At 55.1% G+C, this 25,772-nt stretch overlaps 1 protein-coding gene across 24 annotated transcripts; it reads left to right on the top strand.

Annotated features, from left to right (window-relative positions):
* The first annotated feature begins 403 nt into the window (after positions 1-403).
* NOTCH4 (notch receptor 4) lies at positions 404-25,340 on the top strand. 24 transcript variants are annotated; one of them, NM_001123147.1, is given in 30 exon segments: positions 404-613; positions 1,409-1,490; positions 1,662-1,954; positions 4,051-4,398; positions 4,500-4,622; positions 4,732-4,968; positions 5,064-5,219; positions 5,798-5,992; positions 7,647-7,760; positions 9,252-9,365; positions 9,452-9,574; positions 10,418-10,577; positions 10,809-10,954; positions 11,501-11,653; positions 11,994-12,111; positions 12,301-12,388; positions 12,737-12,890; positions 14,303-14,487; positions 17,179-17,431; positions 17,682-17,794; positions 18,621-19,144; positions 19,720-20,103; positions 20,214-20,389; positions 21,149-21,368; positions 21,552-21,633; positions 21,728-21,866; positions 22,595-22,890; positions 23,104-23,251; positions 23,764-23,861; positions 24,055-25,340. In NM_001123147.1, coding segments are annotated over 30 exon segments (5,985 nt in total). In that variant the 5' UTR covers positions 404-543; the 3' UTR covers positions 24,748-25,340.
* The last annotated feature ends 432 nt before the right edge of the window (positions 25,341-25,772 follow it).

Here is a 25,772-nt window from a genome sequence, read left to right as displayed (position 1 = left end):
GCTTCTTTCTGCCAAGATTAGTGGTTTCAATGTATAGAAAGGAGCAGATTCTCTGAAAAGCATCTGCACTGACCTTACAAAACATGCACCCTCTCCTTGCAAGAGGACGAGCTCTCTCATCACCCTAGGCCTCTGTTCCCAGGTCCTGCCCCACCCCTCCAGGGCAGGAGGAGAAAGGAGAGACCTCGCCAACCGGAGAAGGGGCTGGACCGCTCCCAGAGCCCCCACCTGCCCAGCTCTCCCCTTCTACCACCTGCTCCAACCAGGCTGTCCTTCTTCCTCGCCAGCTCCCCAGGGGTTGTCAAGGACAGAAGGCCCCTCCCTCATCCCCCTCAATGTTCCTCCACTCCCCACCCCCCAGCACTAGGGTGTCCAGGACATTGTGTGACTCAGGAAACAGCTCAGACGTGAGGTTCGCTGCTTGCCGAGGAAGAGGAAGAAAGGGCCTTGGAGCAGAGGAGGTGGTTGTTGCCTCGGGGAGGGCTCTGGGGGTCCCGGCTGGAGGAGGCAGAGGGCGTCCGGGCTGGGGGCAGGAGCTCTGGAATGCGGCCCCCTTCACTGCTGCTGCCTCCGCTGCTGCTCCTGCTGTGTCGGCCTGTCGTCCAGTCTAGAGGTGAGGCGTGGGGAGGGAGAGGTGAGGGGACCTATCTTCCTCAGGAGGATGTCCGGTGGGTTGAGGACAGAGGGCCGAGACCCAGGCTTTGAGGCCACACTGGAGGGGGAGCTTCTCAGCCCCCACATGGGGCAGCCGGCAGGGAGAGATGGCTCTGCCCCTGCAGCGACACAGACCAAGGCTACCGGCCTTGCGTCAGGCGTGGTGACCGTAGGGGGGGATGGGTGGGAGAGTGCCCACCCCCACGGAGAACCCGGTTGGCCCTGGAGCTGGGGGACAGCGTACTCTTGCAATCATGTTTAGGAAGACAAGAAAAAGAGTGAGCACCTGCTAGGGGAAGAGATAAGAGGGCATCAGGAGATGGAGACATGGGAAGGGAAGGTCAAGGGCCCAGCAAGTCCCTTTCCCAGTCCAGCTGTCCCTACCCCCACCCACCACAGCTCAGTACTGGGCCCTTCCGGGAGGAAATCCCTTCAATGTTGCAGCCATTCACCTCCCTGGAGTCCCCTCAGCCCCCCTCCTGATCCCTGTTGTCTTGCTTCCGAGGGATAGAGCCTGAAGCTGGACTTGGGAGGCCAGAGAATAAACAGGAAAGGAGGGGTGGGAATTAGTAACTCAGAGCCTGGGATCTAGGGGCTGGGGAGCCAGCTCCACGTGGGGACTAGGAGCGGGGTATAATGGCAATGGGATTCAGAGCACATGCATGAGGCCACACCAGCAGGTCCCCCCGGAGCCTCCAGAGGAGGAAAAGTGGAGTGTGGTACCCCCCCATCTCATCCTCATCTCCACCCCTAGGGCTGCAGTGTGGGAGTTTCCCAGGACCCTGTGCCAACGGAGGCACCTGCCTGAGCCCACCTCAGGGGCAAGGGACCTGCCAGTGAGTGTACCTCGTGGGAGTGGGAGAAAGGGAGTTGGGGGCAGGGGGAGGTGAGAAGAAAGGAGAATGGGAGGAGGTGAAGCGGATGGTGGGAAACAAAAGAAGGCAAAGGAGGGAGAGAGGAGGCAGAGGGGCCGGAACTTGAGTTCTCCTCTCTCCTCCCCTGTCCAGGTGTGCCCCTGGCTTCCTGGGAGAGACGTGCCAGTTTCCTGACCCCTGCCAGGATGCCCAGCTCTGCCAGAACGGGGGCAGCTGCCAAGCCCTGCTTCCCACCCTTCCTGGCTCCACCAGCCCTCCCTCTCCCTTGACCCCCAGCTTCTTCTGCACCTGCCCCTTTGGCTTCACTGGCGAGAGGTGCCAGGCCCAGGTCAAGGACCCCTGCTCTTCCTTCTGTTCCAAAATGGGCCGCTGCCACATCGAGGCCTCGGGCCGCCCCCGGTGCACCTGCATGCCGGGGTGGACAGGTGAGTGCTGATGGGAGTGGGGAGGAAGGGACAGGCAAGGGCAACAGGCTGGGCTATGGGGTAGGAATGACGGAACTGGAGCCTGAGAGAGTTGGAGTCCTCACAGGGCAGAGGGCATGAGAACCAACAAGCCAGGTCTTGGCGATTCATCTACCTGAGATTGACATTCACTGGTAGGGTGGCGCTGATTGTTAAAATGTTGTATTTCTGGGAGTTCCCAAGGTGGCTCAGCAGGTTAAGAACCTGACTAGTATCCATGAGGATGTGGGTTCAACCCCTGGACTCTCTCAGTGGGTAAAGGATCTGCATTACCATGGCTGTGACTTAGGCTGGCAGCTGCAGCTTTGATTCAACCCCTAGCCAGGGAACTTCCATATGCCACAGATGTGGCCCTAAAAAGAAAAAAAAATAAAACAAAACACTGTATTTCCAAATGCTAGCTGGTAAATAGCTACTGCCACAGCCCCCTTAGCACACCACCCTGACCCCTCTCCCAGCTTCCTCAAGCTCCCCTTGACCCAGTAACTAGAGGGTTAATGCCTAGCACAGCAGGGGACCTCCAGGACTGAGCACTCTGAGCTTCTGAACCACCTCTATTCTGAGTGCTAGGAGCCCATTGTGTCACCTGGGAAGACTGCGGAGGGAGAGGTGTGGTGGGGGTGGGAGCACCTGACCCGGATGGAGGGAGGGATGCTCATCCCAGGACCCTGGGGCAAGAGAGCAGGGCAAGAGAGCAGGGCACATGATGGGCAGGGTGTGCTCCCCAGAGGACGTGGCAGGGTGCGTGGACAGAGCTGGGAGGCCCTGGAGAGAAACGTCCCGCAGCTTCCAACTGGGATGGAAAGGGCTGGATGGGGAGCAAGGCCACGTGGGAAGAAAAGGCGTGGTGCCTCCAGGAGGCGTGGACTAGAGCCCTGGCTTCTCACCCTTGGGCAGGCACAGCAGTCATCTGGAAAGCCTTAAAAAGCCTGGTGCTCCCGTCCCAGAGAGCCTGATTTAGAGGCTCTGGGGTAGGCCCAGGGCATGGAGATTTTAACTGACCAGGTGGTTCTGTGGAAACTGAGCCCGAGACTGGATGTGAGAGACCAGGGTTGACTAGAAGGATGGTTCGTGGCAACTTGGGTTGTGCTTCAGGGAAGAGGCTCTGGACAGCACCCTCCTCAGCTTGCTCACCAGCTCTGCCACTGACCAGACATGTGACCATGCAAAGGCGTTTAAGCTGTCTGGGTCGCCTGTTGTCAGCTGACGTCCACACTTCATAAGGGTGTTGCATGGAGGATGGGGGTCGATGCTCGGGAAGTGCTCACTTAGCTCAGTACTGGCTGCCCCGCCTCACGGCTGCCATGCTCATTGGTGCATTTGACCGTGAAGCGAGTCTCCCTACCAATATCCCGTCACATGTCCTGATCTTTGCACCCACCTAAAGATCAGGACATGTGGACGAGAGAGGCAAGATGACTGGCCGAGGGCGCACAGCCACGCACAGCAAGGGGCTAAGTCTCCCGCCGGCAGAAGCTGCACGTTTCTCACCTCCCAACCAAGGTCACCACTGAAGGGACCCTGTGTCCCAGATTTTCCCAGGCAGGGCCTATTTGCAAGACTGTCATCAAAGCTACATATCCCGTTTTCTGTTTGAAAAATGCAGTCACTTTCCCAAGAAAGGCTAAAAGTAAGAGTCACAGGAACAGAGCAGAGGGAGTACAGAGGGAAAGAAAGGAAATATGGAAATGAGACGGAGGTCCCCTGTTGTGGTTCAGTGGGTTAAGAATCACATGAGAAGCCCGTATCCATTAGATCTTGGGTTCCATCCCTGGCCTTGCTCAGTGGGTTAAGGATCTGGCATCGCCGTGAGCTGTGGTGTAGGTTGCAGACACTGCTTTGGTCCCGCGTTACTGTGGCTGTGCTGTAGGCCCACAGCTGCAGCTCTGTCCCCTAGCCTGGGAACGTGCATATGCTGCAGGTGCGGCCTTAAAAAGAAAAAAAAAACAAAAACAAAAAAATAAAGACAGTGATAACCCAGAATGAGAGCTGGGCCGTCTCAGAGGAGCTGGAATTTGCACAGCGCTAGAAACGGCCCCCTCTCTCCTCTGCCTCAGGTGAGCAGTGCCAGCATCGGGACTTCTGCTCAGCCAACCCCTGCGTCAATGGAGGGGTGTGTCTGGCCACATACCCTCAGATCCAGTGCCACTGCCCACCCGGCTTCGAGGGCCACACCTGCGAACATGATGTCAACGAATGTTTCCTGAACCCGGGACCCTGCCCCAAGGGCACCTCCTGCTATAACACTCTGGGGTCCTTCCAGTGTCTCTGCCCCGTGGGGCGGGACGGTCCCCGCTGTGAGCTCCAGCCAGGACCCTGCCCTCCCAGGGGCTGTCTCAATGGAGGCACCTGCCAGCTGGTTCCAGGGAGAGATTCCACCTTCCACCTCTGCCTGTGTCCCCCAGGTACGTCCTCACGGGGGTCTTCCTGCAGCCCCTCTCTCTCTGGGCATGGAGCTTGTCCCCCAGGGGTTGCCCTCCCTCAGCTGATCACATGAACTTGTCAGGTTTCACAGGCGCAAGCTGTGAGGTGAACCCAGACGACTGTGTCGGGCACCAGTGTCAGAACGGGGGCATCTGCCAGGATGGGCTGGGCACCCACACCTGCCTCTGCCCAGAGGCCTGGACAGGTGAGACATTTAAGCCAGGCCCACGGCACCAGTGGCCCAGGTGGTCAGCCCCTGGCCTCCGCTCCTCTGAGGCCCCAGCTCTAGCACCTGTCCCCTTCCACCCCCGCAGGCTGGGATTGCTCTGAAGATGTGGATGAATGTGAGGCTCAGGGTGTCCCTCGCTGCAGAAACGGGGGGACCTGCCAGAACTCAGCGGGCAGCTTCCACTGCGTGTGTGTGAGCGGTTGGGGAGGCACCGACTGCGAGGAGAACCTGGACGACTGCGCTGCTGCCACCTGTGCGCCAGGATCCACCTGCATTGACCGCGTGGGCTCCTTCTCTTGCCTCTGCCCCCCTGGCCGCACAGGTGTGACGCGCAGGGCACAGGGAGGCGGGAGGCGGAGATGGCACATGAGCCAAGTACCTGAGAGCCTCCCCTTCCCCACCCACCCTGCCCTCCAGGCCTCCTGTGCCACATGGAGGACATGTGTCTGAGCCAGCCGTGCCATGGGGAAGCCCAGTGCAGCACCAACCCCCTGACGGGCTCCACCCTCTGCCTGTGTCAGCCTGGCTACACGGGGCCCACCTGCCACCAGGACCTGGACGAGTGTCAGATGGGTGAGGCACCCCCCCGCCCCCGCCGTTAGACCCTCTCTGAGCCCCCAGTCAGCTCTGCAAACTGGTTCTCAGATTAAAAACAGAAATGTCTCAGAGTTCCCATTGTGGTTCAGCGGGTTAAGAACCTGTCTAGTATCCATGAGGATGTAGGTCAATGAGGGTTCGATCCCTGGCCCCGCTCAGTGGGTTAAGGATCCAGCGTTGCCATGCTGCAGTGTAGGTCGCAGACCTGGCTCAGATCCCGCATTGCTGTGGCTGTGGCGTAGGCCGGCAGCTGTAGCTCTGATTCGACCCCTAGCCTGGGAACTTCTATATGCCGCAGGTGCGGTCCTAAAAAAAAAAAGAAAAGAAAAAGAAACGTCTCTTTTTCCTGAATTTGTCCAAGTGTGGCATCTCTTCTACACATGCCAATGCTCAGGCCTCCAGGCCCCATTTCATCTTTCTCCTTCTTGAAGACACAAACCCTGTCCCCACTTATGGGCCCATCGGCCACAAACCCATCACACTTCCCCTGCCAGTCTGGCCTCCTAGCTCTGCCCCCCGGCCCCTGTGGACTTCTTGCTCTCCTCTCCTCCCAGCCCAGCAAGGCCCCAGTCCCTGTGAACATGGCGGCTCCTGCCTCAACACGCCTGGCTCCTTTGAGTGCCTCTGTCCCCCTGGCTACACGGGATCCCGCTGCGAGGCCGACCACAATGAGTGCCTGTCCCAGCCCTGCCACCCCGGCAGCACCTGCCTGGACTTGCTCGCCACCTTCCACTGCCTCTGCCCACCAGGTACCAGCTGAATGGGGCCTCGAGTAGAGGAGACAGGGGGCGGGGGGGACGACTAATCCTGACCCCACCAGGCGTGACCCCTCCAGAGCATAGATAGCCTCAGGCCAGTTGGAGTCCGTCACCAAAGAAGACTTCTCCTCTCCCCACCCGGAGATGTAAACCCTGGGAAACCAATGGTCCCTAAGAGAAGGGCTGCCATAGACAAGTAGTGAGGTTGTGCACTGCTCAACTCTGGGGGGAGAAGGAAGCATTCATTTCACAGTATCAGAGAGTGCACAACCTGGTCCACTGTACAGAGGCCCATCAAGGGAACGCAGAGCAGCAGTTAATAAACTTTACCAGTTGCAGCCTCTGCATGTGCCAACTTAGAATGTCTCCCCTAAACACAGAAACTCCTCTATAGAGATCAAGAGTAACCCTTTAAAATCCCAAAAGGTGAGGCTCAGTGGGTTAAGAACCCGACTAGTATCCATGAGGATGCAGGTACGATCCCTGGCCTTGCTCAGTGGGTTAAGGATCTGGTGTTGCCATAAGCTGTGGGGTAGGTTGGCAGCTGCAGCTCCAATATGACCCCTAGCCTGGGAACGTCCATACGCTGCGGGTGCAGCCCTAAAAAGAAAAAAAATGTATATATATCCCAAGTGTCCATGTGCTTGAATTTGGTACAACAGGAAAAGCAAGGCTGCACTTACCTACAAGTTAGTGTTAAGAGAGGAAACATCTCCCCACAGCGACAGTGATGGAGCCAATATCAGGGAACTGAATGAAACCTGAAAAATAATAGCTTGCTTTGTGTTGGGCACTGCCTGAGCATCTCACATGCATTATCTTATCTTTACAACAACCCTATAAGGTCAGCATTGTTACTATGCCCATTTTATAAATGAATAAACTGAGGCTCAGAGAGGTTAAGTGACTTGTCCAAGGTTGCCCAGCTAATAGGTGGCAGAGCCAGGCTTCAAACTCAGGGCTTTGGTAGTTTTAACCACTACCCCATACAGTCTTCCTAAGCTGAGCAGCATCCAAGGAAAAGTGCTGAGAAAATTATCCGGAATCTAAGAGACAGGGTTGTAGACATCAAGGTGCTTCAGAGGCAAGAGGGAGGCAGCCAAGGTCCAGAGACTGATCCAGCTTCAGTTCAGAGTGAGACAGTGGAGACCAAGATGAGCCCAAAGAAACAGGACGAATATGGGGCAACACAACTTCTCAAATACCCTTCAACTCCCCACCCTGGGGACCCCTGGTGTCCCTGGCACAGAGGCCTACCCAGGTAGGACAAGAGGAGTGAATCATTTTCAGGCAGATACGCATTTGTCACATTGTTACCTGGGGCACCTCCAGGCTGACCAGCCCTCCTGCATGAGCCCCGCCTTCAGTGCGCAGAGGAATGGCCTCTACAGGCACCTGCCAGGAGCCCTCCCCCAGGTCCCAGCAGGCACCCTGCTCCCTGAGCTCTCCCATCTGAAGGGCAGGCACAGCACAGCATCAGGACCACACACAGATGGCACCCTTGGAGGGGCTGCCTGATGGGCGACAGGGCAGGACAGGGACAGGGCTGGTTCTAGAACCCTGGTCTCCTGGGCAGAAGGGGTGAGCAGCCAAGGCAAGGCTGGCCTGGCTGAGCTTGCCCCTGACTGCAGCCCCACATCCTCAGGCTTAGAGGGGCGGCTCTGTGAGGTGGAGACCGATGAGTGTGCCTCCGCCCCTTGCCTGAACCAGGCTGACTGCCACGACCTGCCCAACGGCTTCCGGTGTGTCTGCCAGCCTGGTGAGTGCCGATCCCACTCCAGCCCCCCAGCCCCCAGGCCTCTGGGCCCTTGCAACTCATGCCTGGCAATCACCCATGGCCTTTTGAAGGTCCCTCTAGCCTGGCCGAGTCTCATGTTTCTCCAGCTCCTTCTCTGCTCTCCAAACTCTTCTGTTCCATCCCCCAAATCTTCCTTTTCTTCCTCACCCACCCTCCTCTGTGTCCAGCCAAACCACCCAAACGTCCCCTCCCCTCCAGCCCTCCATCAGTCCTCTGCAGCTCTCCCTGCCTGCTGGGTCCCAAGCTGGTCTTGGCACGGCTTGCCACGGATGCAGGGAAAGTTGCCCCAGATCTTCCTTGTCCAGTTCATGGGACATCCCTCTGTTCCCTGCTAGGATAATAGCTGGTGTCTATTGGATATTTACTCCAGACCAGGCACTTGGCCATGAACTTTTCAGGCACTGGCTCTTTTAATCCTCTCCATGGTACCATGAGGCAGGTCCCATTATCATTCCCCTTTTCCAGAGGAAGCAAGTGGGGGCTAGAGAAGGTGAGTGGCTTGCCCACAGCCACACAGCTGGCAGGTGGCCAAGCTTCATCTTTTCTGCATCACCCTCCTGTCATCTCCACCTGCTCCAAGTGTCTTCTCACCTTCTCTCATCCAGGCTCACCTTTCTTGGTGAGGGGAAGGGCCAGGACTTGTATTTATTCTTTTGATAAAATGTATTTTTCAGGAGTTTCCATCGTGGCGCAGCGGAAACGAATCCGACTAGTAACCATGAGGTTGTGGGTTTGATCCCTCGCCTCGCTCAGTGGGTTAAGGATCCAGCATTGCCGTGAGCTGTGGTGTAGGTCTCAGACATGGCTCGGATCCTGCTTTGCTGTGGCTGTGGTGTAGACCAGCAGTTGTAGCTCCAGTTAAACCCCTAGCCTGGGAACGTCCACATGCTGGGAACGTCCACATGCCTTATTTATGTGAAGATTAAAGCCATCAAGTTGTGCTCCATTACATCCTGAAATCCAAACCCCTATTTGAGAAGCCCCCAAATTGGTGCTTTCATTATATAATGATTCCTTTGGGCAAACCCCCAAACCAAACCATTGGAAACAAGATTCTCTCCCTTGCAATTTGTAGCAACTTTATTTCTGTATTTGTATAAAGAAAGCTGAGTACCAGTGTTAACTCGTAATTTCTGGTTCGAATCCATGAAGTCATGTCTGTAAAGCTCAAACACTTGTAACAAACTCCCTAAAATCTAGAGAAAGTCAGGATTCCCGTTGTTGTCAGTGGGTCACAAACCCCACTAGCATCCATGAGGAGGCAGGTTCAATTCCTGGCCTCACTCAGTGGGTTAAGGATCTGGCGTTGCTGTGGCTGTGGTGTAGGCTGGCAGCTGTAGCTCCCATTCAACCCCTAGCCTGGGAACCTCCGTATGCTGCAGGTGTGGCCTTAAAAAAAAAAAAAAAAGAAGACCTTTGTCATCCCTCCCCACTCACTTCCTGCCCGACCAGGATTCACTGGCCCCCGATGTGAGGAGGACATCAATGAGTGCAGAAGCTCTCCCTGTGCCAATGGTGGGCAGTGCCAGGACCAGCCTGGATCCTTCCACTGCGAGTGTCTCCCAGGTAAACCGGGGCTCAAACACTGGAGGTGAGAGTGAGGACGGGGGCAGACGTCCATGCAGGTCCCTGACCCTTTGGTTGTGCCATAGGCTTTGAAGGCCCACGCTGTCAGACTGAGGTGGACGAGTGTCTGAGTAGCCCATGCCCCTCTGGAGCCAGCTGCCTTGATCTCCCAGGAGCTTTCCTTTGCCTCTGCCCCTCTGGCTTCACAGGTTAGCAGGAGAGAGGGAGGACATTAAAAGAACCGGGGGGATGTTTGAATCCATTTGGAGTAGAATAGAGATCTTTGATGGGTGTTTGAGGATTGGAATGTGAGATGAGAATGAGAATGGAATCCTTTAAACTTATGCAGTGCAAAACCTGAACAACTGTACAGGAGCTGAGGGCAAGTGTTATTGTAGGGCCGACACTGGACCCAAAGTGAATGGTGTGATTGGGGATCACAAACAGAGCATGGGGTTCAAATCAAGCCATTCATTTGCTTATTTAGTAAACATTTGTTAAGTGCCTATTATGACAGACACAAAATTGAGTAAGAGTTGTTATCCTCAAGAGGCTTTAAATCTAGTGCAGAGACCAACAATTCTATCATTGATGATGGCCCAGAGACGCGCTCTGAGAGAGGAATGCACAGGATCCCACAGGAACACGAAGAACCGACCAACCCAGATAGAGATGAGAAGGTTTCACAGAGGAGGTGATAGCTAAACTCAATCTTGACTAAGAGTTTGTCAAGATAAAATGCTAGAGAGCATCTTTTAGCTGCAGATATCAGCATGTGCAAAAGCATGGAGGGAAGAAAAGCACACTCCACTTAAGGGACAGTAGGACACCCCACTTAGGGTGCAATGAGGCAAAGGTGAGAAATGCACCCTTGTAGGAAGGTCGTGTCATGCGGGACCACGCGGGTCATTCTGAGGAAGTCAGTCTCCTGCGGCAACAGGGAGCCACAGGACAGGTTCATGGGGAGTGAGCAAGTTATGCATAAGTGGCCTTTGGCCCCATAAAGGAAGAGAAGGACACTGGTTTCTCTCTGACCCATCTCCCCACTGTAGGTCATCTCTGTGAATCTCCCCTGTGTGCTCCCAACCTGTGCCAGTCCAAGCAAAAATGCCAGGATCAGGAGGACAAGGCCCACTGCCTCTGCCCCGATGGAAGCCCTGGCTGTGCCCCTGCTGAAGACAACTGCACCTGCCATCATGGACACTGTCAGAGGTAACATCTTCCAGGCCCTCCCTATTAATAGTCTCCTCTGGGTCCTCCTCAGCTAGGGCAGAAGAAGACAGCCAATAAGGGGAGAGTCTGCAGGAAATTACCAATCGGAACTAGGAAGAAGATGGCCAAGTCCTGAGGTCACGACCAATAGGAGAGCTTGACTAATGAGTGTTTCCAGTGAGGGGAGAGAAAAATATAAGAGAAAACCCTCCCCTTTCTCTTTCTGACCAGATCCTCATGTGTGTGTGATGTGGGTTGGACAGGACCAGAGTGTGACGCAGAGCTGGGCGGCTGCATCTCCACACCCTGTGCCCATGGGGGGACCTGCCACCCCCAGCCATTTGGCTACAACTGCACCTGCCCCACAGGCTACACAGGTGAGGCCGTCCCTAAGCCATATGTGCTAAACTAAGGACAAGGAGAGTGGAGACAAGTGTCCAGAACTCTGGGTCTCAGTCACCAAGAAGAACTGGGCTTGGGCTCCAGGGGACGGGGGTGATGTGCGGGAGGTGGTGGGAAAAGAAAAGATGTTGGAAGGGGGAGAACAGTGGGGATGGAATGAGGAAGGGAAGGAAAGGGATGGGGAAGGGGAGAGAAAAGACGATTCAGGAGTTCCCGTCGTGGCGCAGTGGTTAACGTATCCGACTGGGAACCATGAGGTTGCGGGTTCGGTCCCTGCCCTTGCTCAGTGGGTTAACGATCCGGCGTTGCCGTGAGCTGTGGTGTAGGTTGCAGACGCGGCTCGGATCCTGCGTTGCTCTGGCTCTGGCATAGGCTGGTGGCTACAGCTCTGATTCGACCCGTAGCCTGGGAACCTCCATATGCCTCGGGAGCGACCCAAGAGATAGCAAAAAGACAAAAAAAAAAAAAAGAAAGAAAAGAAAAGACGATTCACTTTCTCAGACCCAACCCCCTTCCCCCAGGGCCCACTTGCAGGGAAGAGGTAACAGCTTGTCACTCAGCACCCTGTCTCAATGGTGGCTCCTGTAGCCCCAGCCCTGGGGGCTACTCCTGCACCTGCCCTCCGAGCCACACCGGGCTCCACTGCCAGACCAGCATTGACCACTGTGCCTCTGGTGAGCACCCGCCATGTCCTGGGTCTGGGCCACAGGAAGCTGGAGAAACTGGTCAGGGTATCTTTGTGGCATATTTTTTTTTAATTGGCTGGGGTCTCCCTGGTAGCTCAGCAGGTTAAGGATCTGGCATTGTCACTGCAGTGGCTCAGGTCATTGCCGCGGCACAGGTTCAAGCCCTGGTCTGGGAACTCCCAAATGCCATGGGCGTGGCTAAAAAAAATTGACTGGACACGGAGAGTTGTTTCGGTGGGGAAGTGGGCAGGGAGGCCGTGTGTGTGGTGTGTTGGAGGTCCCAGGCCAGGTTACAGGCAAGGAACCCCTCACAGCCTCCTCTCTCCAGCACCGTGCCTCAATGGGGGCACCTGTGTGAACAGGCCCGGCGCCCCCTCCTGCCTCTGCGCCCCAGGCTTCCAGGGCCCACGCTGTGAGGGAAGGGTCCGTCCCAGCTGCGCAGACAGGTGAGTAGGGCGCAAAGACCCCTGGAGGAAGGGAGGGAGCCCTTCCCGCACTTCTTGCCCACCTCTTCTGGGGCTCCACGCTGCCTCTCACCCCCATACCCTTTCACTCTGTTCCCCCCACCTCCCCCACACACAATCCCTCTCCTCATCTCTCGGACCCTCTTCTTCAGTGCCCTGTCTCTCATCCAGCCCCTGCAGGAACAGGGCCACCTGCCAAGACGGCCCTCAGGGTCCCCGCTGCCTCTGCCCACCCGGCTACACAGGAGGCAGCTGCCAGGTGAGAGGCACTGAGCCAGGTGTGCTGAGGAGGGAGGTGGCTGGAGAGCTTGAGTGAGATGGCCTCAGGGATTAGAAGGTGGCAGCAGAGACGCTCAGGAGAGGTTCGGAAGTCTAGGAGCTGAGGTCTAACTTCAGGCTCCTATGGAGTTGAAGGACTGAAAGGATTTCTGATCCCAGCAACTGTTCTGGGATGTGGGCTCAAAGGAAACCAGGAAGGGTAACCCAGTCCCAGACCCTGGAGGAGAGAGTTTGAGAGGCAAGGGGTTTTGAGGAGCTGGCAGAGGACCATGTCTGGGCTGGGGACCCTGATGCTCTCTTCTGCTTCCTGCTCCCTCCTGACCCTCAGACGCTGATGGACTTCTGTGCCCAGAAGCCCTGTCCACGCAATTCCCGCTGCCTCCAGACAGGGCCCTCCTACCAATGCCTGTGCCTCCAGGGATGGACTGGGCCTCTCTGCAACCTTCCGCTGTCCTCCTGCCAGAAGGCGGCTCTGAGCCAAGGTACCCACCTGGGAGCTGATGAAGAGCAAAAGGGTGTCCTCCTCAGAGCTCCCATTGTGGCTCAGTGTAACGCACCAACTAGCATCCATGAGGACAAGGGTTTGGTCCTTGACCCTGCTCAGTGTGTTAAGGATCTGGCATTGCCGAGAGCCGTGGTATAGGTCACAGACGTGGCTCGGATCCCATGTTGCTGTGGCTGTGCTACAAACTGGCAGCTGCAGCTCTGATTCAACCCCTAGCCTGGGAACTTCCATATGCCGCAAGTGTAGCCTAAAAAAATGAGCGGGTGGCCTCCTCTACCCCACCCCTAAGGACATCCACACACAACATTTGGCCAAACAACCAAGTAAGAGTCAAAGCAACACAGACCAACCAGTTATTGATGCTGCAACTCAACACCCAGGACAGCCTAACACAACTCAACTCCCAGCACCACATTCAACTCAACTTAAGCAACACTACCCAGCTCAGTTCACGAGACTCCAGTTTAATACAACCACCAGGGATATAATCCAGTGATCCGGTGTGAAACAACTCAGCACTGTCATTATCATCATAACTCAAATAGGGTGGACCCCATTCACCCAACTGCACTTGACACACTGTTCTATGCCACGCTCACTTGGATGTTATGCCAGCCCCCTTGTAAACGAACACGCTCCTTGTGCAAATAAGTTTCAATACAAGAAGAAGCAGGAAAGAGACAATTATGGGATCAGGAGTCACAGTGAGAGAACATCAGAGGATGCAAAACTCAGGGGACAGACCGGCCATTGGTTGAGCCTCATTTCCACACCTGAAGTTTCTCTTTGAGTTCTTTCTTGCTCAAGACTTGTCTTGGTTTTCATTTTTGTTTGAGACTTCTTTAAAGCTAAGAATACAGGAGTTCTCTGGTGGCTTGGTGGGTTAAAGATCCAGCATGGTCTGGATCTTGTGGCTCAGGTTCGAATCCTGGCCGGGGTACTTCTGCCAGGACATGGCCAAAAAAAATTAAATTTAAAAAATAAAGCTAAGAATACAGTTGCTTATAATGCCCTGATAAGCCAAATAAAGGTATTTCTCTCCATTCTGACAAAACAGGAAGGAGGGAGGAGCTTGATGATTTAACCTCCTCGGCACCAGCAGTTACTGACTCCTCAGGGCCCGAGTGGCCTCCACATTCCCCAGGAATGTTAGGGGCCCCCACAGACCTCTCTGCTCAGTGTCTGGGGCTCCTGACTGTCCTTCCACCTCACTTAGTTTTCTTTTCTTTTTTTTTTTTTTTTTGGCCACACCCACAGCATGCAGAAGTTTCTGGGCCAGAGATTGAACCCAAGCCACAGCAGGACCACGCTGCATCCTTAACCCACTGAGCCACAAGGGATCTCCCTACCCACTTAGATTTATCAATCCCTGTTTGTTTCTCTTCCCAGGCGCAGAAGTCTCTTCCCTGTGCCAGAACGGAGGCATCTGCGTTGACAACGGCCCCTCCTATTTCTGCCACTGTCCCCCTGGGTTCCAAGGCAGCATGTGCCAGGACAGGGTGCACCCGTGTGAGTCCAGGCCCTGCCAGCATGGAGCCACCTGCGTGGCCCAACCCAACGGTTACCTCTGCCAGGTGAGAGGGTCCAGAGGAGGCGAGGGAAGATGAAGTTGGGCTGGACGTGGGAAACAGTAGTCATGGGGCAGAAAGCGGGGGAAGGGGCATTTTCCTTTCATTTACCCACACACCCAACCAACCACCAGGCCATGCTATTTCACCTCCTAAATATTTCTCAACTCTGTCCCTGCACCTTCACCCTCATCCCACTGCCTTAGTCCAGGTCTTTGTATTCCGCCTGGACCCCTGCTTCCACCTCCTGTAGTCCCAGCCTCCACACTTGTCCTCCTAAAGCTTCAGCCTCTACTCCACCTCCAGGGTGCTCTGTTGAAAATATTAAGCTGGAGTTCCCGTTGTGGCTCAGCTGGTTAAGAACCCGGCTAGTATCCATGAGGATGCGTGTTCAATCCCTGGCCTCTCTAGATGGGTTAAGGATCCAGCATTGCCGCGAGCTGTGGTGTAGGTCACAGACGTGGCTTGGATCCCAGATTGCTGTGGCTGCCCATAGACCAGAAGCTGCAGCTCCAGTTCAACCCCTAGCTTGGGAACTTCCATGTGCCATAGGTGCAGCTCTAAAAAAAAAAGAAGAAAAAAATAAAAGAAAATATTAAGCTGACTTATGTCACTCCCCTGCTGAAAACCCTTCAGTGGCTGCCCACCTCCTTCACAATCAAGTCCAAAGTCCTGCATGACCCCAAGCCCCCGCCTGCCTCTCAGGCCTCATCTCTCCCCTACCCACCTCCCACCCTTCTCCCACAATACAAAACTGCTGCTGGCTTCGCTATACCCCATCCAGGCTCTTTGGTGGCTTTGCCCACCCCTCTTCTGCTGGATGGTACCCAGGAAGCACCTGTCTCAGTAAAATGTCTCTAACTTTTCTCCACACTGGGTTAGTGGTGAAAAGTTCTCCTTGGTGGTTCAGGTCACTGAGCAGGACAGGGAGGCAGCTGGGATTCGTGTCCAAGCAACACGATCCCTTACTCACAACCATGACTTTGGAGAGAAGGCATGAGGCAGATCCCCTCACTCCCCTCTTTCTTTAACTTTTAAATTTTATTTTGTGGAGTTCCCTGGTGGCTCATTGGATTAAGGGTCTGGCATTATCACTACAGTTTCATGGGTCAATGCTATGGCACAAGTTTGATCCCTGGCCTGGGTACTTCCAGATGCCACAGGTTTGGCAAAAACGGGGGGGTGGATTTTTATCTTTTAACTTTTTATTACGAGCATTTTCAAACACACACCAAAGTAGTATACTGATTACTAGTGAACCCCATGCACCCATTTCTCAGCCCTGCTTTCTCTTTCATGAAACTCCTTCCTCAGAAGTTTCCAAAACACTCCTGTCATCTGCCTCTCCCAGCCCTCTGGCCACCCCTCAGACTCTTCCCCCCACCCCTGCCCCACACCCAAAGCATATGGAAGTTCCTAGGCCAAGGATCAAACCTGTGCCACAGCAGTGACCCGAGCCATGGCAGTGACAACTGCCAGGTCCTTCACCTACTTCACCACAGGGGAACTCTACTCCTCAGAATCTTTGTGAATCCCTTTTTCTCCAACTTTCTGAAGCCTTCCTGGTACCCATTCTTGCATGCTCTCCTTCCTCCTGCAAAAACGGCGTGTGGTACAGACCTCACCAATGACCCTTCCCTCACTAGCAGAATAAGAAAAAAATCAGAAAAAAAGAAGCTCTGGTTGTGGCTCAGCAGGCTAAAAACCTGACAGTGTCTCTAGTATGCAAGTTTGATCCCTGGTCTCACTCAGTGGGTTAAGGATCCAGTGTTGCTACAAGCAGCAGCATGGGTCACAGATGTGGCTCTGATCTTGCTGTGGCTATGGTGCAGCCTGGCAGTTGCAGCTCCAATTCAACCCCTAAAACTTTTTTTTTTAGCTCAAAGAATTTTATTACATTTATAGTTGTACAACAATCATCACAAGCCAATTTTATAGCATTTCCATCCCTAGACCCCCAGCCCGTCCCCCCACCCCTAAAACTTCTATATGCCGCAGGTGCAGCTGTAAAGAGAAAAAAATATCAGAAAATGGTTAAGGGCATCAGTTATGGAGTCATAGGTTTGCACTGACTCCCAGCCCTGCCACCCACCAGCAGTGTGGCTTATGCAAGTCACTTTATCTTTAAAGGAATCAGTTTCCTTTTCTGTAAAGTGAGAATCAAATGAGACGATCCATATAGAGGGTTGTTAGGAGGGTTTTGTGAGATTATGTGTATATATCACGCAATAAACGCTGTCTCTCCTCTGGTTGACTGAGAACTTTGTGGAAGCAGAATGAGTTCTCATTTTCTCTGTATTCCTAGAGCCTAAGAAGGTGCCTGCACAAAGCAGGCATTCAATAAATACCTATAAGCTAATAAAGCATGGCAGAGATCAGGGGGTGTGTGGTTGGGGGAGGAAGGTTTTTATCAAAAACCGTGCTGTATTTAGAGGCAACGTATCATAGAGACAGTTTGGGATGGGAAGGGATTAAGCTGTGTGTTATTGAACAACTGTGTATCCTGGGGAGTTGAGATTAAAGGGTTCAGCTACACGTGGTTGTGATGGATGGGGAGTTGAGTGATGCTTTGAGCTGGAAGGTGGGGTGCTAGGCAGACCTTGAGCTGGGTCTTGAGCTGGGTCCTGAGCTGGGTCCCCTTGAGTCCCAGCATAGGCTCATTTACTGGTTCCCTGTCTAACCCTCTTTGCCTGCAAGTGTGCACCAGGCTACAGTGGACAGAACTGCTCAGAGGAACCTGATGCTTGTCAGTCCCAGCCCTGTCACAACCATGGAACCTGCACCCCCAAACCTGGAGGCTTCCACTGTGCCTGTCCTCCGGGCTTTGTGGGGCTGCGCTGTGAGGGGGACGTGGATGAGTGTCTGGACCGGCCCTGTCACCCCACAGGCACTGCAGCCTGCCACTCTCTGGCCAATGCCTTCTACTGCCAGTGTCTGCCTGGACACACAGGTGAGGCCTGGGAGAAGGGGCGCCAGCATCTCTGTGCACAGCTGAATTGACCATGGAAACCCAGACAGTCCCCACCCACAGGACAGCCTCACCATCTGGTCCATCCTGCTGCCTCCACGCCCCACCCCAGAGAATATGCCCCACTGTCCCTTTGCCTGGGCAGCTAGTGCTGGGGTGAGTCCCAGGAATGAGCTGGGAAGGAGGCAGCGACTAAAGCAGAGTGCCACGTTTAATCCCACCCCCACTGCAGGCCAGTGGTGTGAAGTGGAGATAGACCCCTGCCAGAGCCAGCCCTGCTCCCACGGAGGGTCTTGTGAGACCACAGCGGGACCACCCCCAGGATACACCTGCCACTGCCCCCAGGTAAGCGACTGCAAAGCTGCTCTCTCTGTTGCCCCCAATGCTGATGTAAGCTGAGGATGCCTGAGCCAGGAACCTGGAGGAGCGTGGGTGTGAGAATCACTGGAGAAGCCATCACAAGTCCCTGGCTCTCAGGAGCAGTCGTGGGAAAGGCAGGATCAGGTGGTGGCATGAGTGGAATTTTCAGAAATCATGGGCATTGCCTAAAGGAAAGTCCCTAAGGTCAAGCTGGGTGACCATGGATAAGTTATTTTAATTCTGTGTATTTGTTTATGGACCTCAGATGCACGAAACTGAGCTACTCTTAAGCCTTGGTTCATGACACACTAACAAACTGGTTTATGCACAACCTTCATTTATTTTATTATCCTTACAAAATAAAACACCCATGAACCTAATCCAAGAATTACAATATTAACAATAACTTTCATATACTTATGAAATTATAAGGGGCACTCTATTCTGTGCCCCTTCCAGAGAAAGCATATAATCCTATCTCCAGGATTAAGATAATATAGTATTAGTTCAATTACTGTTACTCTAGTACAGTTTAGCCTTCCTGGACTTGTATCATGATGCTACGATTCACCCATATTGTTGTGTAGAGCTGCGGTTCATCCTTTTTCACCGCTGTATACTATATCATTGCGTGGGGAAAAACCATGGAATGGGGTTTCAACGTCTGTAAAATGAACTTGATGTTCTCTGAGGCCCCCTCCTGATATGCGAATCTAGGACCTTCTGCGTTATCTTAACCCAGGAGTTTGCTTGAGGGGAAGTGGGAAGACTAACACCAGGTCCTTCCCCAATCTCTCTCCTCCTCTTGCAGGGTTTTGAAGGCCCCACCTGCAGCCACAGAGCCCCCTCCTGCGGCCTCCACCACTGCCACCACGGAGGCCTTTGTCTGCCCTCCCCCAAGCCTGGATTCCCACCACGCTGTGCCTGCCTCAATGGCTATGGGGGCCCTGACTGCCTGACCCCACCCACCCCTCCTGGCTGCGGCCCTCCTTCTCCATGCCTACACAATGGCAGCTGCTCAGAGACCCCTGGGCTGGGGGGTCCTGGCTTTCGATGCTCCTGCCCGCCCAGCTCCCCAGGGCCCCGGTGTCAGAGGCCCGGAGCAAAGGGATGTGAGGGCAGAGGTGGAGATGGGGCCTGTGATGCTGGCTGCAGCGGCCCAGGAGGAAATTGGGATGGAGGGGACTGCTCCCTGGGGGTCCCGGACCCCTGGAAGGGCTGTCCCTCCCACTCCCGGTGCTGGCTTCTCTTCCGGGATGGGCAGTGTCACCCTCAGTGTGACTCTGAAGAGTGTCTGTTTGATGGCTATGACTGCGAGACTCCTCCAACCTGCACGTGAGCCTGAAACCCTGACCTGGTTTGCGGGGGCGAGGGTGGGGGGCGGGCAGGGTGAGGCAGGAGAAAGGACATGGGTGTCTCTGAGTTCCAGTGTGACCACAGCCTCAAGCTCCAGGGAGTTTCCACCATAATCACCACTGCTAGGTAGGGGAATAAGATGCTAGAATCCAACCAAAGGAATGGGGCAACATGAATATTTAATGTAGGGTCCAAGAAAGAGGGCACTGCCTCTGCCCGGGCTCCCCTTCAGCCGTGGGAGCTCTGGCCTCAAGCTTCCCTAAGCCCTGTTGCCATGGAGTACCTCCCCTAGCAACCAGCATCCCTGAGAAAAAGGGCTCACAGGTAGACAGAGAGCTTGGAGGGTAAGAAGAGGGACGATCTTAGGAAACATGGGTGTCAGCAGACGTCGGGTGTCTGGACTACCTACCATCCAGGGACTAAGCCCACTGCTTCAGAGCCATCCCAACTTAGCAACCAGAGTCCTAGAAGCTGAGGCATACCAGGAATCCTCTCCAGGAGGAGGGGATCAGGTTCCTTTTGGGCTCCTGAGCTCCCATCTCCTCACCCCACAGTCCAGCCTATGACCAGTACTGCCGAGATCACTTCCACAATGGACACTGCGAGAAGGGCTGCAACACCGCAGAATGTGGCTGGGATGGGGGTGACTGCAGGCCCGAAGATGGGGGTTCAGAATGGGGGCCGTCCCTGGCCCTGCTGGTGGTGTTGAGCCCCGCAACCCTGGACCAGCAGCTGCTTGCCCTGGCCCGGGCGCTGTCCCTGACTCTGAGGGTAGGGCTCTGGGTGAGGAAGGACAGTGATGGCAGGGACATGGTGTACCCCTATCCTGGAGCCCAGGCTGAAGAGGAGCTAGGAGGGACCCCAGACCCCTCTCATCAGGAGAGAGCAGCCCCACAGACACAGCCTGTGGGCAAGGAGACAGACTCCCTCAGCACCGGGTAAGAAGGCTGGGGGACCTGGGGCCGGGGGGCAGACACTAGTGTTTCAACTGGCAGAGGGAAGGGAGCCAGGGACCAACACAGGGGTCTCTGAGCCGCCTCCCCCACAGGTTTGTCGTGGTGATGGGTGTGGATTTGTCCCGCTGTGGCCCTGACCACCCTGCATCCCGCTGTCCCTGGGACCCTGGGCTCCTGCTCCGCTTCCTGGCTGCCATGGCGGCAGTGGGGGCCCTGGAGCCCCTCCTGCCAGGACCCCTGCTGGCTGCCCACCCTCGTGCAGGTACCGGTAGGTGACCTTGTCATTTCCCCAGCGTTGCTCCCAGGCCAGCTTTCATGCCAGCAACCCGCAATGGAGGTCAAATGAAACAGAACCACTGGGACCCCCAAATGTTCCTTATGGAGACTTACCATTGTTAATCTTCTCTTGCTAGATCCCCCTCATGGCCCATTTGCTCTTCAGTCTCCTTCTTTGTTTCCCTAAGTACGTTATTCTAAATTCTGTCATAGGCTCACTGGAAACGAACCGACTATCCGAGAGGATGCGGGTTCGATCCTGGCCTCGCTCAGTGGGTTAAGGATCCAGTGTTGCCGTGAGCTGTGGTGTAGGTGGCAGATGCAGCTCGGATCTGGCGTTGCTGTGGCTGTGGCATAGGCCAGCAGCTGCTGCTCAGATTTGACCCCTACCCTGTAACTTCCATATGCTGCACCTGCAGTCCTAAAAAGAAAAATAAATAGACCTCCCACAAACCTTAGGTTCTGGCCTATTCTCTCCAGACCAAGAGTATCCAATCATCCCCATATCAAATAGTTCGCAGCACATGAGAGAAAAATAACTCTTATACAGCCCTTACTATGTGCCAGGCCTAAGTGTTTTGCAGTATTCTTTAGTCCTCCCACCAACCCCATGAGGCAAGTGCTATTATTCCCATTTTACAGTTGAGGAAGCTGAGGCCAAAAGAGGTTACTGCACTTGCCCAAAGGTCTCACAGGAGGACCCGCCCAGCCTCACCAGGAACAACCTCTTCTTCTGTGTCTCTTCCTCCAGCGCCCCCTGCCAACCAGCTCCCCTGGCCTGTACTGTGCTCGCCGGTGGCCGGGGTGCTTCTCCTGGCCCTCGGAGCTCTTCTCGTCCTCCAGCTCATCCGCCGACGGCGCCGAGAGCATGGGGCCCTCTGGCTGCCCCCCGGCTTCACCCGAAAGCCTCGGTCTCAGGCAGTTCCCCGCCGTCGCCGGCCCCCCCTGGGAGAGGACAGCATCGGCCTCAAGTGAGAGTGAGAAAGAATTGGGGCTCAGGGAGGGGACTCTTTCCTGTGGAGATACATGTAATAAGAAGCAGTAAGAAGAGATGCTGTTGCATAAGCTGAAGACAGAGGAAGGGGCGAGGGGTAGGAAGACTGCTGGGACTCTTAGGGACCCTGAAGGTCCTCTCCCCACCCACCCCCTTCCAGGGCACTGAAACCAGAGGCAGAAGTTGATGAGGACGGAGTTGTGATGTGCTCGGGCCCCGAGGAAGGAGAGGAGGTGGGCCAGGTGAAAGCACTGGAGCAGAAATGGTCCCAAAGTGATGGACGGGTTGAAGGAAGGTGTCAGTGCTCCTTCACTCACCCTTGCTCTGATCCCCCAGGCTGAAGAAATGGCCTCACCCTCCAAGTGCCAGCTCTGGCCTCTGAGTGCCGACTGTCAGGAGCTCCCCCAGACAGCCATGCTGACTCCTCCCCAGGATTCGGAGGTGGATATCCCTGATGTGGACACCCGTGGACCTGGTACGTGAGCCAACCCAGACCGAGAAAAAGAAAACTCCCTTTGACCCATTTAGAATCAGAAGTTCCTTTGACATCAGAATTGAAGAAACTAGTGAGTGCTTCAGAACCCTCATTTTCAAAGTGTGGTCCTCAGGCAGAAGGATCAGCATCACCAGGGAAAGTGATAAAAATGTAAATTCTCAGGTTCCACTCCAGAGCGACTGATTCAGAAATTCAAAATATTAGGGACTCTATGTTTTAACAAGCCCTGCAGGTGACTCTGATCCAGGACTCAAATATGAGAACCACCGCCCTAGAATGTCAGCATATTAAGGTCTGCTGTTTCCTTTTACAAATGAGGAAAGTTGAAGCCCAGAGAAAAGTAGAAAAGACACTTAACGAAAGCCACACAAAATCAAGAGCCCAAGCTGGGCTTCCTGACAGCTCGGGCTGTAACTCTCCCTAAGCCTCCATGTTCTCCCCCTTTTCATATATATATATATATATTATATATATCCCCCAGGCTGTTATACACACACACACACATTTTTTATTAATGGATGGCTGTGCCACAGGGACCTATGCTGCAACTGCAGCATAGGTTAAAACCCACTGATTGAACCCATACCTCCCCAGTGACCCGAGCTGCTTAAAGTCTGATTCTTAACCCACTACACTACAGTGGAAACTCCCCCAGTTATGTCCTTTTGATTGACTTGTCTCTCATTCCTCATGTCTCTCACTCACAGATGGAGTGACACCCCTGATGTCAGCAGTCTGCTGTGGGGGAGTGGAGTCCAGGACCTATCAGGAGACATGGTTGGGAAGCCCTGAGCCCTGGGAACCTCTGCTGGGTGGCGGGGCTTGTCCCCAGGTTCACACCGTGGGCACTGGGGAGACCCCCCTGCACCTGGCTGCCCGATTCTCCCGGCCAACCGCTGCCCGCCGCCTTCTTGAAGCGGGAGCCAACCCCAACCAGCCAGATCGGGCAGGGCGCACCCCCCTTCACACTGCTGTGGCTGCTGATGCTCGCGAGGTTTGCCAGGTCAGTGTGCACTGGGGTTACTAAAGGAAACGGGGCTAACTTGCAAGAAAACCTGGGCAAAAGCATCCTATAGGCTTTGGCAAAGAGGAAGGTAATATGGGATTGGGGACTGAGAGAGAAACAAGAACAGGTGGCCGAATATGGATTGGGAGGCGGTCAGCAGTGTGAGTCCAGATAAACCAGGGGTCACTGGCCCTCTCTGGCGCCCCCCAGCTCTTACTCCGAAGCAGACAGACTGCCGTGGATGCACGGACAGAGGATGGGACCACAGCCCTGATGTTGGCCGCCAGGCTGGCTGTTGAAGACCTGGTTGAAGAACTGATTGCAGCCCGAGCAGATGTGGGAGCCAGGGATAAATGGGGTATGGATCTGGATAGATGTAGTTCTATAAAGAAGTTGAGAAAATGAGATGTGAGAAAAAATGCAAAAAAGGAGGCGCAGCATAGGGACCAACTAGAGGTTGGGGCCTTCCCTCCCACCCTGCTCTCAGGGTAGTAAATCTACGGTGAGGTAGCAGTACCACGTAGCACCTGAGTCTCCCCAGTTCGTCTCAAAAACGCAGACTGCCCTAACACACGGGGAACTAGCTTGGGGGAAGAGTGTCTGTGAGTAGGGGGAGGGGTATCGTGGGAGGGAGGTGGTCTGCCGGTCCCACCGACCCCAGAACAATGCCCCATTGTCCCTCCCGCGCGCCGGTGACGTCACTGAGGCAACGCTTCCTGCAGGCCGGCGGTCACCCGGGCAACGCTTCCGCCTTTGAGGGACCCGGCGGGCCGAGTAGCCCTTCCCCCAAGACTAGAATCCGTGGGAAACAGGAACCCAGGCGTCTGGCTCCCAGCTTCGGGGTAACAACCTCCTACGTCGTCCCCCTAGGAAAAACCGCGTTGCACTGGGCCGCCGCCGTGAACAACTCCCGGGCCGCCCGTTCCCTTCTCCAGGCCGGAGCCGATAAAGACGCACAGGACGGCAGGGTTAGACCGGGTAGCGGGCACCCCCGCAATAAAACGCGCGCGCAGGAGAGGTGCCAAGCGCGCGAACTCAGCAAAACCTGAAGGGGAGGGGGGGAGAGGTCCAGCGGTCAAGTAAGAGGGCCCGGCCTGTGGGCGTGGCCTTCGCTGACCTCGAACCCCCCACCCCCACCCCCGGCTGTTTCCTCCCGCGCAGGAGCAGACGCCGCTGTTCCTGGCTGCCCGAGAAGGGGCGGTGGAGGTGGCCCAGCTATTGCTGGGGCAGGGAGCCGCCCGAGGGCTGCGGGACCAGGCCGGGCTAACACCGGGAGACATCGCCCGCCAGCGAAACCACTGGGATCTGCTGACTCTGCTGGAAGGGGCGGGGCCACCGGAGGCGCGTCACAAAGCCACGCCGGGCCGCGGGGTCGGAACCTTCCAGCGCGCGCGGACGGCGTCGGGAAGTGTGCTCCCGCGTGGGGGCGGGGCTCTGCCGCGCTGCCGGACGCTGTCAGCCGGAGCCTGTCCGCAAGCCCGGACTTTGTCCGTAGACTTGGCCGCGCATGGGGGCGGGGCCTATTCGCACGGCCGAAGCCTATCGAAAGGAGGAGCAGGAGGAGGCCCGCCCCTCCGCGGCCGTAGGTTTTCTGCAGGCATGCGCGGGCCCCGACCCCACCCAGCAATAGTGCGAGGAAGATCCGGGGTCACGGCCGGGAGCGGGGGTGTGGCCTCAGGCGATCACTGGCCCTGCGATTGGGTGGCCTTAGACTCCTGCGGCCCCGCCTCCAGCACTCCAATCCCGCCTCCTTGCCTCACTCCGTCCCCGGAGCGGGCATCCCCTCAAGTTGCCTGGGGTCCCCCAGCCCACCAAGTAATACCCTTAAATGCGGGAGGCGAGGGTCAAAAATGAAAGGCTACGTGGCAGGGAAGGATTCCAAAAGTGAATACTCATACAGGCAGTCTGGAAGACCTCCAGATTTTAAGCCTCAGAAGTGAGGGCTTATGAGTGTAGCGTCCCTCCTAAAATAAGTGTTTGCTACACTGTCTCCCACGTGGAGAAACTGCAGCCCTGGAAAGAGGGTTTAGGGTGCTGGGATGAAGCAGGCCCAGCCTCTCTCAGAAAACAAGGGTGAAGTGTTACAGGAGGATGGGGTGGAATGGGAGGAGAACCCCTGAACTGGAACCAAGAACTGCAGACAGAATGTAAGATGTTCTTTGCTGTATATATACGGTTCCCAAAGGAAGCCTCTGTTGCCTGTAGCCCCCACTACCCCCAAATGGCTGACAAATATTTATTGAGCATCTAGTGTGTGCCAGGCACTGTGTGGGTGCTGAAGGAAAGGCCCAGGGTCACTCCAGCTGATGACTCCTTTCGTTTTCCCCACCTTACCGTACCCCCAAACAAACCACCATAGGGATGAAGTGCCACTCTTCTAGCCACCACTATCTCTATTTAAGAACCCCAAATGTGTCACCCCATAATAAAGCTGATTTGAAGTCTTACCTTTTTTGGAGGGGTTGTGGAGTGGAAAAAATATGGATTGACTGCATAAACTTGTCAGAATTTTGTGTCCTGGGTTCAACATTTGGATGGATGCTTTGAGTCCAGTTTTAAGAGCAAGAATCAATAGATTGGGGGGTCTTACTTTAATTTAAGGTATTGTCTAAAGGGAAGAGTCTCTAGGAACCCAGGGAGAAACCACACACACACTAAATCACGCCTACCCTTTGTCCCTCTTCCAAGGGCTTTTTGTTACAGGCATTTAGGAGATTCCTGAGGCCTCAAGTAGAGGGAGATGGAGAGAGCATCTCAAACTTTAACCACCAATCAGCAATACAGTTAATTATATCTCTTTTTTTCTTTTTTTTTAGGGCCTTCCCCATGGCATATGGAGGTTCCTGGCTAGGCGTCGAATCAGAGCTGTAGCCACTGGC

Source organism: Sus scrofa, chromosome 7, assembly GCF_054392235.1.
Source record: "Sus scrofa isolate SSC_HxYL_T2T_F1_AM1 chromosome 7, Sscrofa_HxYL_maternal_Yorkshire_Landrace_v2.0, whole genome shotgun sequence".
In the NCBI taxonomy this organism is placed as follows: Eukaryota; Metazoa; Chordata; class Mammalia; order Artiodactyla; family Suidae; genus Sus; species Sus scrofa.
This window is presented reverse-complemented; position numbering and strand designations above follow the sequence as displayed.

Excerpts from the sequence above, each read along its gene's own strand:
- NOTCH4 (XM_084966001.1), top strand. The coding sequence starts at position 544 with ATGCGGCCCCCTTCACTGCTGCTGCCTCCGCTGCTGCTCCTGCTGTGT. Across the intron at positions 1,955-4,050 it reads CTGCATGCCGGGGTGGACAG|GTGAGCAGTGCCAGCATCGG; the intron begins GTGAGTGCTGAT and ends CCTCTGCCTCAG. Across the intron at positions 12,389-12,736 it reads ACACAGGAGGCAGCTGCCAG|ACGCTGATGGACTTCTGTGC; the intron begins GTGAGAGGCACT and ends CCTGACCCTCAG.